Genomic DNA, 14,133 nt, shown 5'->3' with positions numbered 1-14,133 from the left:
GGGGGGGAGAGAGAGGGAGGGGGGAGAGGAGAGAGGTTACTGACCCACAGGAACAGTAGAGCCAATCACAATAATAGATCTCCAGGAGCCAGAGACAACAGACCCCCCAGCAGACCCCGGCAGCTCCTGGTATTACATACATTCAGCACTGGAGGTCCCGCTGAAGGAAAAGCCTTGGGTACAACCCCTGTCGGGTCTTCTGTGTCCCCATTGGGGAGATTTCTCTTCACTTCCTGTCCCATAGCCAAAGCAGGAAGTGAGAGGAAATCCCAGCAAATCGAGGTAAACCCTTTCAATGAATCGCAGGGTGCGGCATGGAGACGTGACGGACAGAATTACGATCGATCTCCATGTACATCACACAGAGCCGGGTGTGCGATTATCTGCAATATTTTCAACAACTTGGAGATGATGCGCAGTCAGACGCACGCGGGGCGAGGAATCCCGCCACGCTCCATCGCTCAGATCAGCCGAGCATTAGACGCGGCGAACGCGGCCCAAGTCTTGTTTTCTTCTCGCCGAGTTTGTTTTCTCCCGCTAATTATTCCCTCCGCAGAGTCTGCCAACCCCCCCCCCCCCCAAAAAAAAAAAAAAAACAGGACTTTCATGTCTGTCTCTGAGCGGATCTTCATTTTTTCTTTCTTTCCTGGAAGTCGGCCTGTCAGGGATCAGAACCTTCTCCGCGCGCCGCGTCTGGGGGGCGGTCTTTGAAGTGCGGGCGTAATTATTTATTTATTTATTTTGGGAAGATCGATCTCAGGGCATCCCTGACGAGTTCACGTCCGTCTCTCCTTCCTGTCGGGTCGGGACACCTCCGCCGTTCTCTATCTGCAGGCGCCGCCTCAGTCTAGGTTCACACCAATGCAAGATGCGTTTGATGCGTTTTGCGTTTTTGATGCGTTTTGCAGTTTTTCTATCTTGTCACTAGGCAGGTTTTAGCTGCAAAACGCATCGAAAATGCAGCAGAAACGCAATAAGTGCCGATTGAAGTCTATAGAACTAAAAAAAAAACGCACCAGGTGAAACCGCGCAGATGTGAACCTGCCCCATAGGAGATCATGTTAAATGGACTGCACTGCGTTTTTGCGAATGCTGCGTACAACGCGTAGGTGTCATCCAGGGTCGGTCACCGTTCCCCTCATTTGCATAATATGGAAGGAAGGAGATGTAAGCGGAACATCCGAAACGTCAGCTCAACGCCTCCAAATGTGTGATGCCGGAGTGCTGGACCTTATGGACGTTATTTATTTCAGGTGCTTATATAGCGCCGTCCGTTTACACAGCGCTTTACATATATATATAGTACATTCCCATCAGGCCCCGCCCCCGAGGAGCGTACAGTCTGAGGTCCCTCACTCACATTCATACATACACATAATAGGGACAATTTAGACAGGAGCCAATTCACCTCCCAGCATGTCTTTGGAGTGTGGGAGGAAACAGGAGTACCCGGAGGAAACCCACACAGGCACAGGGAGAACATGCAGACTCCAGGCAGGTGGTGCCGTGGTTGGGATTTGAACCGACGACCCCAGTACTGCCAGGTGGAAGTGCGAATCATTCAGCCTCTGTGGTGCTATATATACATTATGACACAATGGGTGGTGCGTGGTCTTAGAGGCTGCTCACCAGCAACTTTGGGGTCTCACTGGACCCCCCAGAGGAGTTTACTAAAGTCTTAAAAAGATGGGAGGGCCACACCAGGTTGAATAGTCCTTTAACCACCCGCCCTTTGCAGCTATAACAGCTTCAACTCTTCTGGGAAGAGTTCTGCATGCACCATACATACTAGGGGGGTACAACTGGGGGAATCAATGGTGGAGAAGGATATGGGGGAATCAATGCTGAAGAAGGATCTGGGGGGGGGTCAGTGGTGGAGAAGGATCTGGGGGGGGTCAATGGTGGAGAAGGATCTGGGGAGGTCAATGGTGGAGAAGGATCTGGGGGGGGGTCAATGGTGGAGAAGTATCTGGGGGAATCAATGCTGGAGAAGGATCTGGGGGAGGGTCGATGTTGGACTAGGATCTGGGGGGGGTCAATGATGGAGAAGGAAATGGGGAGGGTCAATGGTGGAGAAGGATCTGGGGGTTCCATGGTGGAGAAGGATCTGGGGGAATCAATGGTGGAGAAGGATCTGAGGGGGTCAATGGTGGAGAAGGATCTGGGGGGGGGTCAATGGTGAAGAAGGATCTGGGGGAATCAATGCTGGAGAAGGATCTGGGGGGGGGATCAATGTTGGACTAGGATCTGGGGGGGAGGGGGTCAATGGTGGAGAAGGAAATGGGGGAGGGTCAATGGTGGAGAAGGATCTGGGGGAATCAATGGTGGAGAAGGATCTGGGGGGGTCAATGGTGGAGAAGGATCTGGGGGGTCAATGGTGGAGAAAGATATAGGGGGGGGGGCAATGGTGGAGAAGGATCTGGGGGAATCAATGGTGGAGAAGGATCTGGGGAGGTCAATGGTGGAGAAGGATCTGGGGGGGGGTCAATGGTGGAGAAGGATCTGGGGGAATCAATGGTGGAGAAGGATCTGGGGAGGTCAATGGTGGAGAAGGATCTGGGGGGGGTCAATGGTGGAGAAGGATCTGGGGGAATCAATGCTGGAGAAAGATCTGGGGGGGTCAATGTTGGAGTAGGATCTGGGGGGGTCAATGGTGGAGAAGGAACTGGGGGGGGGCAATGGTGGAGAAGGATCTGGGGGGTCCATGGTGGAGACGGATCTGGTGGAATCAATGGTGGAAAAGGATCTGGGGGGTCAATGGTGGAGAAGGATACCCCTCCCCCCGGTTCAAATCATTAGTAGACCTCATCTGGAATATGCAGTTCAGTTTTGGGCTCCAATTCACAGCAAGAACATTGGGGAACTGGAGGAAGTACAGAGAAGGGCAACTAAACTGATACGAGGCATGGAGGAGATCAGCTATGAGGAAAGATTAGAGGAACTGAATGTATTCTATACTGAGAAGAGGAGATTAAGGGAGGATATGATCTCCATGTATAATACATAAGGGGGGATATGATCTCCATGTATAATACATAAGGGAGGATATGATCTCCATGTATAATACATAAGGGGGGATATGATCTCCATGTATAATACATAAGGGGGGATATGATCTCCATGTATAATACATAAGGGGGGATATGATCTCCATGTATAATACATAAGGGGGGATATGATCTCCATGTATAATACATAAGGGGGGGATATGATATCCATGTATAATACATAAGGGGGATATGATCTCCATGTATAATACATAAGGGGGGATATGATCTCCATGTATAATACATAAGGGGGGATATGATCTCCATGTATAATACATAAGGGGGGGATATGATATCCATGTATAATACATAAGGGGGATATGATCTCCATGTATAATACATAAGGGGTGATATGATCTCCATGTATAATACATAAGGGGGGGATATGATCTCCATGTATAATACATAAGGGGGATATGATCTCCATGTATAATACATAAGGGGGGATATGATCTCCATGTATAATACATAAGGGGGATATGATCTCCATGTATAATACATAAGGGGGGGATATGATCTCCATGTATAATACATAAGGGGGGATATGATCTCCATGTATAATACATAAGGGGGGATATGATCTCCATGTATAATACATAAGGGGGGATGTGATCTCCATGTATAATACATAAAGGGGGGGATATGATCACCATGTATAATACATAAGGGGGGGGGGATATGATCTCCATGTATAATACATAAGGGGGGGGATGTGATCTCCATGTATAATACATAAGGGGGGGATGTGATCTCCATGTATAATACATAAAGGGGGGGATATGATCTCCATGTATAATACATAAGGGGGGGGATATGATCTCCATGTATAATACATAAGGGGGGGGGGATATGATCTCCATGTATTATATATAAGGGGGGATATGATCTCCATGTATATTACATAAGGGGGGATATGATCTCCATGTATAATACATAAAGGGGGGATATGATCACCATGTATAATACATAAGGGGGGGATATGATCACCATGTATATTACATAAGGGGGGATATGATCTCCATGTATAATACATAAGGGGGGGTATGATCTCCATGTATAATACATAAGGGGGGATATGATCTCCATGTATAATACATAAGGGGGGATATGATCTCCATGTATAATACATAAGGGGGGATATGATCTCCATGTATAATACATAAGGGGGGATATGATCTCCATGTATAATACATAAGGGGGGATATGATCTCCATGTATAATACATAAGGGGGGGATATGATCTCCATGTATAATACATAAGGGGGGATATGATCACCATGTATAATACATAAGGGGGGGGGATATGATCTCCATGTATAATACATAAGGGGGGGGATGTGATCTCCATGTATAATACATAAGGGGGGATGTGATCTCCATGTATAATACATAAAGGGGGGGGATATGATCTCCATGTATAATACATAAGGGGGGGGGGATATGATCTCCATGTATAATACATAAGGGGGGGGATATGATCTCCATGTATTATATATAAGGGGGGATATGATCTCCATGTATATTACATAAAGGGGGATATGATCTCCATGTATAATACATAAGGGGGGGATATGATCACCATGTATATTACATAAGGGGGGATATGATCTCCATGTATAATACATAAGGGGGGGTATGATCTCCATGTATAATACATAAGGGGGGATATGATCTCCATGTATAATACATAAGGGGGGATATGATCTCCATGTATAATACATAAGGGGGGATATGATCTCCATGTATAATACATAGGGGGGATATGATCTCCATGTATAATACATAAGGGGGGGATATGATCTCCATGTATAATACATAAGGGGGGATATGATCACCATGTATAATACATAAGGGGGGATATGATCTCCATGTATAATATATAAGGGGGGATATGATCTCCATGTATAATATATAAGGGGGGGATATGATCTCCATGTATAATACATAAGGGGGGATATGATCTCCATGTATAATACATAAGGGGGGATATGATCTCCATGTATAATACATAAGGGGGGATATGATCTCCATGTATAATATATAAGGGGGGGATATGATCTCCATGTATAATACATAAGGGGGGATATGATCTCCATGTATAATACATAAGGGGGGATATGATCTCCATGTATAATACATAAGGGGGGGGGGATATGATCTCCATGTATAATACATAAGGGGGGGGGGATATGATCTCCATGTATAATACATAAGGGGGGATATGATCTCCATGTATAATACATAAGGGGGGGGGATATGATCTCCATGTATAATACATAAGGGGGATATGATCTCCGTGTATAATACATAAGGGGGGGGGATATGATCTCCATGTATAATACATGAGGGGGGATATGATCTCCATGTATAATACATAAGGGGGGGTATGATCTCCATGTATAATACATAAGGGGGATATGATCTCCATGTATAATACATAAGGGGGGGGGGATATGATCTCCATGTATAATACATGAGGGGGGATATGATCTCCATGTATAATACATAAGGGGGGGATATGATCTCCATGTATAATACATAAGGGGGGGGGGATATGATCTCCATGTATAATACATGAGGGGGGATATGATCTCCATGTATAATACATAAGGGGGGATATGATCTCCATGTATAATACATAAGGGGGATATGATCTCCATGTATAATACATAAGGGGGGGATATGATCTCCATGTATAATACATAAGGGGGGATATGATCTCCATGTATAATACATAAGGGGGGGATATGATCTCCATGTATAATACATAAGGGGGGGGGATATGATCTCCATGTATAATACATAAGGGGGGGATATGATCGCCATGTATAATACATAAGGGGGGATATGATCTCCATGTATAATACATAAGGGGGATATGATCTCCATGTATAATACATAAGGGGGGATATGATCTCCATGTATTATACATAAGGGGGGGGGTACGATCTCCATGTATAATACATAAGGGGGATATGATCTCCATGTATAATACATAAAGGGGATATGATCTCCATGTATAATACATAAGGGGGGATATGATCTCCATGTATAATACATAAGGGGGGGGATATGATCTCCATGTATAATACATAAGGGGGATATGATCTCCATGTATAATACATAAGGGGGGATATGATCCCCATGTATAATACATAAGGGGGATATGATCTCCATGTATAATACATAAGGGGGGATATGATCTCCATGTATAATACATAAGGGGGGGGGATATGATCTCCATGTATAATACATAAGGGGGGATATGATCCCCATGTATAATACATAAGGGGGGATATGATCTCTATGTATAATACATAAGGGGGGGATATGATCTCCATGTATAATACATAAGGGGGATATGATCTCCATGTATAATACATAAGGGGGGGTATGATCTCCATGTATAATACATAAGGGGGATATGATCTCCATGTATAATACATAAGGGGGGATATGATCTCCATGTATAATACATAAGGGGGGATATGATCTCCATGTATAATACATAAGGGGGGGGATATGATCTCCGTGTATAATACATAAGGGGGATATGATCTCCGTGTATAATACATAAGGGGGGTATGATCTCCATGTATAATACATAAGGGGGGATATGATCGCCATGTATAATACATAAGGGGGATATGATCTCCATGTATAATACATAAGGGGGGATATGATCTCCATGTATAAATACATAAGGGGGGTATGATCTCCGTGTATAATACATAAGGGGGGGGATATGATCTCCATGTATAATACATAAGGGGGGATATGATCTCCATGTATAATACATAAGGGGGATATGATCTCCATGTATAATACATAAGGGGGGGATATGATCTCCATGTATAATACATAAGGGGGATATGATCTCCATGTATAATACATAAGGGGGGATATGATCTCCATGTATAATACATAAGGGGGGATATGATCTCCATGTATAATACATAAGGGGGATATGATCTCCATGTATAATACATAAGGGGGGATATGATCTCCATGTATAATACATAAGGGGGGATATGATCTCCATGTATAATACATAAGGGGGGATATGATCTCCATGTATAATACATAAGGGGGGATATGATCTCCATGTATAATACATAAGGGGGGATATGATCTCCATGTATAATACATAAGGGGGGATATGATCTCCATGTATAATACATAAGGGGGGATATGATCTCCATGTATAATACATAAGGGGGGATATGATCTCCATGTATAATACATAAGGGGGATATGATCACCATGTATAATACATAAGGGGGGATATGATCTCCATGTATAATACATAAGGGGGGATATGATCTCCATGTATAATACATAAGAGTGGATATGATCTCCATGTATAATACATAAGGGGGATATGATCTCCATGTATAATACATAAGGGGGGATATGATCTCCATGTATAATACATAAGGGGGGATATGGTCTCCATATATAATACATAAGGGGGGATATGATCTCCATGTATAATACATAAGGGGGATATGATCTCCATGTATAATACATAAGGGGGGATATGATCTCCATGTATAATACATAAGGGGGGATATGATCTCCATGTATAATACATAAGGGGGGATATGATCACCATGTATAATACATAAGGGGGGGATATGATCTCCATGTATAATACATAAGGGGGGATATGATCTCCATGTATAATACATAAGGGGGGATATGATCTCCATGTATAATACATAAGGGGGGGATATGATCTCCATGTATAATACATAAGGGGGGGATATGATCTCCATGTATAATACATAAGGGGGGGATATGATCTCCATGTATAATACATAAGGGGGGGATATGATCTCCATGTATAATACATAAGGGGGGATATGATCTCCATATATAATACATAAGGGGGGATATGATCTCCATGTATAATACATAAGGGGGGATATGATCTCCATGTATAATACATAAGGGGGGATACGATCTCCATGTATAATACATAAGGGGGGGATATGATCTCCATGTATAATACATAAGGGGGATATGATCTCCATGTATAATACATAAGGGGGGGATATGATCTCCATGTATAATACATAAGGGGGGGATATGATCTCCATGTATAATACATAAGGGGGATATGATCTCCATGTATAATACATAAGGGGGGGATATGATCACCATGTATAATACATAAGGGGGGATATGATCTCCATGTATAATACATAAGGGGGGATATGATCTCCATATATAATACATAAGGGGGGATATGATCTCCATGTATAATACATAAGGGGGGATATGATCTCCATATATAATACATAAGGGGGATATGATCTCCATGTATAATACATAAGGGGGGATATGATCTCCCACGGAAAGGTTTCTTCACAGTAAGAGCTGTGAGAATGTAGAATAGACTCCCTCCAGAGTTGGTTGTGGCAGCTCAGTGGATTGCTGTAGGAAAGTCCTGGATTCTTTCTTGGATACACAGAATATAACTGGATAGAACATTTATAGGGAAAGTTGATCCAGGGAATATCCGATTGCCTCTCGGGGGATCAGGAAGGAATTTTTTCCCAGCAGGAGGCGATTGGATCGTGATTTGCTGGGTTGTTTGCCTTCCTCTGGATCAACTGTGGGTGTAGGATTGTAACTTTTTTTTTTTTAATGATTGAACTGGATGTACTTTTGTCTTTTTTCAGCCAGACTAACTATGTAACTATGACACGGTTGTCACCCATGGTGCACAGGGGAATACTCAACACCACTCTAGTGGAGGAGAACTATAAGCAGGGGCAGACTGACCATTTGGGCTCTCGGGCAATGCCTGAGGGCCCAGGGTCAGTAGGGGGCCCCATGAGATGCCCCTGGTACCTTTCATTGGCTTTTTCATAGGCTTTTTTGGGTTTGGGCAAAGACACAGGGGACCCATGATCCCCTATTGCCTGGGGGCCCCATTAGTTGTCAGTCCGCTCCTGACTATAAGGTACTATCTATATGGAACATCTTCTCAGCGAGGCTGGTGAAGACCTACCCTAATGCCTCATCTTTGTGTTTCCGAGGATGAGGGTAGGTAGCAGGGGCGGACTGACAACTCATGGGGCCCCCAGGCAATAGGGGATCATGGGGCCCCTGTGTCCTTGCCCAAACTCAAAAAATCCTATGAAAAAGGTACCAGGGTCATCTCATGGGGCCCCCTACTTACCCCGGGCCCTCAGGCAGTGCCCGAGTTTCCAAATGGTTAGTCCGCCCCTGGTAGGTAGGTGATATGTACCATGTCTGGTGGTCGTCCCCGAAGATCCTGCGATTCTGGATCTGAAGAATCAGTCTTGTTTTCTCGGTGACAGGACAGAACATCCCTAAAAATGCCAAAACGGCTCTACATGCCGACATCTCAGATGAGATCCCCAGACACCCCGAACCCTCATTTTCCTCTCTTCTGCGAGTGTCACCTGTGCCCAACATTACTCAAATCAAACATAAAATCTCAGGGATCATGATTAGCGAAAAATTGACCAGCATCCTCAGAGACATACAAAGCAGGTTTGGGAAGGTATGGAACCCATGCATTGCCTACCTTCAGGCCTCCTAGTCACCTGGGTGCTTTGTGGCCGAGGATCCGGACCGGGAGGACCAAGTCTCACCTCCCCCCCCCCCTTTTTTTTCTCTCTTTCCCCTGTTCTCCCCTTTTTTTTCCTCACCCTTACTTCACCCTCTACGTTTTAGACACATCGAATGACGTTGTTAACCGATTTCTCCTTTTTTATGACCTTACCTATAGAGCCCCATACTCGGGGTGTAATGTTGCGTTTTTGTAGGGCCAGCCGGCCAGTCTTGATTTTCCGTTTATATACCCTGTATTGGTTATACTCCGGAATATATCGGAGGGTGGGCTCCCTATTTGCCTTTCCCCCTCCCATTTCCCTTCTATTTGTGATTTCTGCTTATCAGCAACTGCACCGCAGAGTTTATGTTTTTCATGTTTTTATGATAATTGAATTTAAATAATTGGAAAACGTGTTTCGGGGGAAATGTCTCCCCCTTGATCAGGCCTCGTATATAGGGCAACTGTAATGGTGGATGTGGTGGAACAGAGATGCGGCTAATAACGAAGCCCATTGGCAGCAGGTAACAGGTAGAGCCAACGTGTTTTGGGGAAATGTCTCCCCCTTCATCAGGCCTCGTATATAGGGCAACTGTAATGGTGGATGTGGTGGAACAGAGATGCGGCTAATAATGAAGCCCATTGGCAGCAGGTAACAGGTAGAACCAACGTGTTTTGGGGAAATGTCTCCCCCTTCATCAGGCCTTGTATATAGGGCAACTGTAATGGTGGATGTGGTGGAACAGAGATGCGGCTAATAACGAAGCCCATTGGCAGCAGGTAACAGGTAGAACCAACGTGTTTTGGGGAAATGTCTCCCCCTTCATCAGGCATAGCATATAGAGAAACTGTAATGGTGGATGTGGTGGAACAGACCTGGAACAGAGATGCTGCTAATAATGAAGTCTATTGGCAGCAGATAACAGATAAAGCCAACATGTTTTGGGGGAATGTCTCCCCCTTCATCAAGCCTCATATATAAAGAAACTGTAATGGTGGATGTGGTGAGGACAGACCTGGAACAGAGATGCGGCTAATAATGAAGCCCATTGGCAGCAGGTAACAGGTAGAACCAATGTGTTTCGGGGAAATGTCTCCCCTTTCATCAGGCCTAGCATATAGAGAAACTGTAATGGTGGATGAGGTGGAACAGAGATGAGGCTAATAATGAAGTCTATTGGCAGCAGATAACAGGAAAACCAATGTGTTTCGGGGAAATGTCTCCCCCTTCATCAGGCCTCGTATATAAAGAAACTGTAATGGTGGATGTGGTGAGGACAGACCTGGAACAGAGATGCGGCTAATAATGAAGCCCATTGGCAGTAGGTAACAGGTAGAACCAGTGTGTTTTGGGGAAATCCCTCCCCCTTCATCAGGCCTCATATATAGGGCAACTGTAATGGTGGATGTGGTGGAACAGAGATGCAGCTAGGAATGAGGCCCTTTATTTGCACATGTGCATTAATGCACCACAGAGAAGTAAATGGGCCCTTAGGGGGGACACACCCATTCCAGAATGACTGCTGACCAATCATCGCTAGATGCTCTTCTAAACCTAAAAAAATACCTCTGAGCTGTTGCTGAGTGAGAGATAACATTGTGATCAGTGAGGAGTTTCTGCTCCGGAAGACACAAGAAGGATTCCGCTTTGTGTGAGCTGCCTGCCTACCAGCATGCAGGAAAAAAGAAAATAAGTAGTGGGGGGTGGGGCTTGACTACAGCGAGTGAGCCCATATCCTCCATTGTTCCTTTTCATTGTGCAGAGGGGATCCTTTCCGGAAATTCCGTTCCATTGTCGGCGATTTCAGCTGCTGGAAGTAAATATTGACTCGTCTTTAATTAAAGCTCTGGAACGTTTTCATTTCTTCCTCGCCGCGATCTGTCGGAGAACATTAAAACACATCTACAGTTACGGCGCGATAATGCCCGCCATCATTTGTGTCTGTGTAGATGGCGGTAGACGGGGAGCCCGCGCTCTGCGCGCCGGGGCTGAGAACATTATTAAAAGAAATAATTCATCTTGTCTAGCCGCCAGCCGAAATCGCAGCCAACGCCGGGAAACCGCCAACCGCCTAGTTCTGAGTGTTTGTTATATATTCAGCAAAATAGAATCGCAGTTTGGGCAGAAAAAAAAAAAAGCAGATGAGAGACTTGGAAAGGGTTAAATCCTCCCTCCAACCCCCCCCCCCTTCAGTCTTGCACAGGTGTACCGGCTCCTCCCCTTCAGTCTTGCACAGGTGTACCGGCTCCTCCCCTTCAGTCTTGCACAGGTGTACCGGCTCCTCCCCTTCAGTCTTGCACAGGTGTACGTGCTCCTCCCCTTCAGTCTTGCACAGGTGTACCTGCTCCTCCCCTTCAGTCTTGCACAGGTGTACCGGCTCCTCCCCTTCAGTCTTGCACAAGTGTACCGCCTCCCCGTCAGTCTTGCACAGGTGTACCGGCTCCTCCCCTCCAGTTTTGCACAGGTGTACCGGCTCCTCCCCTTCAGTCTTGCACAGGTGTACCGGCTCCTCCCCTCCAGTATTGCACAGATGTATCGGCTCCTCCCCTTCAGTCTACCACAGGTGTACCGGCTCCTCCCCTCCAGTCTTGCACAGGTGTACCGACTCCTCCCCTCCAGTCTTGCACAGGTGTACCGGCTCCTCCCCTTCAGTCTACCACAGGTGTACCGGCTCCTCCCCTCCAGTCTTGCACAGGTGTACCGGCTCCTCCCCTTCAGTCTACCACAGGTGTACCGGCTCCTCCCCTCCAGTCTTGCACAGGTGTACCGACTCCTCCCCTCCAGTCTTGCACAGGTGTACCGGCTCCTCCCCTTCAGTCTAGCACAGGTGTACCAGCTCCTCCCCTCCAGTCTTGCACAGGTGTACCGGCTCCTCCCCTGGACTGAAGCGGCTTCCTCTGATATCACTGCACACTGGGAGCTTCTCACAATGTGCAATAGAAGCTGCAGCCAATCAGAGCTCCGTCTCACTTCCTGGCTGGAGGACATCCAGCATCATCTAGCACTTTCCTCCCCAGCCTAACTATACTTAGTCCCTTCATTTATTGGGTTGCAGTTCTTTCAATTATGGAAGCTGATGATCACATGTGGGCGGTCTGTATGCAAATACAGCCTGTCCAGGAACACCCGCTCCTCCAGGCTGACCTTCACCCATCAATACATTTTCATATTTGCATAACTCCTCCCACTGCTTGCATCAGGACTGAGGGCTCTTGAGAAGAGGCAGGGGACTGTGATGTTTGCAGGAAGCTAAATACAGCACCCTGCTGGCACCTCCCACCAACCATGATCTGCCTGCATTGTATAGAGAAGCACGGAGACCCAGTGATGACAAGAGAACCAGGGAAGGCTAAAATATAGGCAGATTAAAGTTCAACTGTAAATATAACTGTTCAGATTGTTCTTTGGAAGGAAAGGTTTCCAGCACTTTGTTAGGTGTATGTCCAGCCAAAATCGTTTTTTTTAGTATTGGATGGAGTAGGAAAGAGTTAAACATCTGTCTTATTGTTTGCCATCTATGTCCCTTTTGAGAAGATATTCTTTCACTTCCTGTCCTGGAGACGCAACAGGAAGTGAAAGGACATCTCCACTCCGTGACAAAAATTTGGGCTTCCCAGAGCTTTCTGTGTAAATGACAGTGGTCCCAAGCTTGACTAGAGAGGGTCAATGTCCCTAATGGGGACCCAGACAGCTATAATATCCTGGAAATGCAGAAAGGAGAAGCGAGCGCTAAAATGATGCCAAATATATTAGCAGCTGTACACCGAAAAGGTACCAATAAACCTTCCAAGACACATAGAAAAAGAGGGGGTGCAGCTAGTAAAATCAGCAATGTCACAATAAATACAGATATAAATATAAAGTGACAAGGTGCAAATACAGGAGCCACTGGATGGTGGCCGAAGGTGCTAGAAGGTGTTAACTCAGTCAAAAGTTCACAAAGAAGAAGTGTTGATAAGATCTCAAATGATCTCAAGATATCCAGTGATACAGACCGTGGATCCGGTGATAAATGATAATGAGATTGCGCACTCACCAGATACGCAAATCAAATGCGCATAGATAGTAGTAGGCCACTGGTCTTCAGGATATCCTCACAATAGGTCTGGTCAGATTGTCCCTCACTCCCTGGCGGTGCTATCACTCATGGGGGTCACCACACAATGGATACAGCCTGCTCATATGGGGGTCTTCTCACAAAGGATGCGGATGTGATAGGCTCCCAGGAGAGCTCAAAGAAACAGAGGAGCCCACATAGTGCAGTATGTATATGATAATGTATTCCATATAAGGAGTGCGAGTACAGTGGGGAATGTACACATAAATACTGACCATGAAAGTGAATAAGATGGCCCCTCGTGGCGCCGGCGGCGTAGCGTCACACCTGCTGCAGCCCTGCCCTGACGCGTTTCGTGCGACTGCTCGTAGTCATAGGGGTTGAGCAGTCGCTTATCAACACTTCTTCTTTGTGAACTTCTTTGACTGAGTTAACACCT

At 45.6% G+C, this 14,133-nt stretch overlaps 1 protein-coding gene across 1 annotated transcript in view; it reads left to right on the top strand.

The window, feature by feature from the left end:
• The first annotated feature begins 11,558 nt into the window (after positions 1-11,558).
• LOC149443918 (connector enhancer of kinase suppressor of ras 2-like) overlaps positions 11,559-14,133 on the top strand; it is a 181,954-nt gene continuing 179,379 nt past the window's right edge. The window contains 1 exon segment of the mRNA XM_089655138.1: positions 11,559-11,720. Within this exon segment, the coding sequence (XP_089511264.1) occupies positions 11,559-11,720 (162 nt within the window).

This window comes from Staurois parvus, unplaced genomic scaffold (assembly GCF_062004578.1).
Source record: "Staurois parvus isolate SC_StPar_1 unplaced genomic scaffold, SC_StPar_1.0 ptg000826l, whole genome shotgun sequence".
In the NCBI taxonomy this organism is placed as follows: domain Eukaryota; kingdom Metazoa; phylum Chordata; class Amphibia; order Anura; family Ranidae; genus Staurois; species Staurois parvus.
The sequence above is the reverse complement of the archived record's forward strand: the minus strand, read 5'-3'. Positions and strand labels throughout refer to the sequence as shown.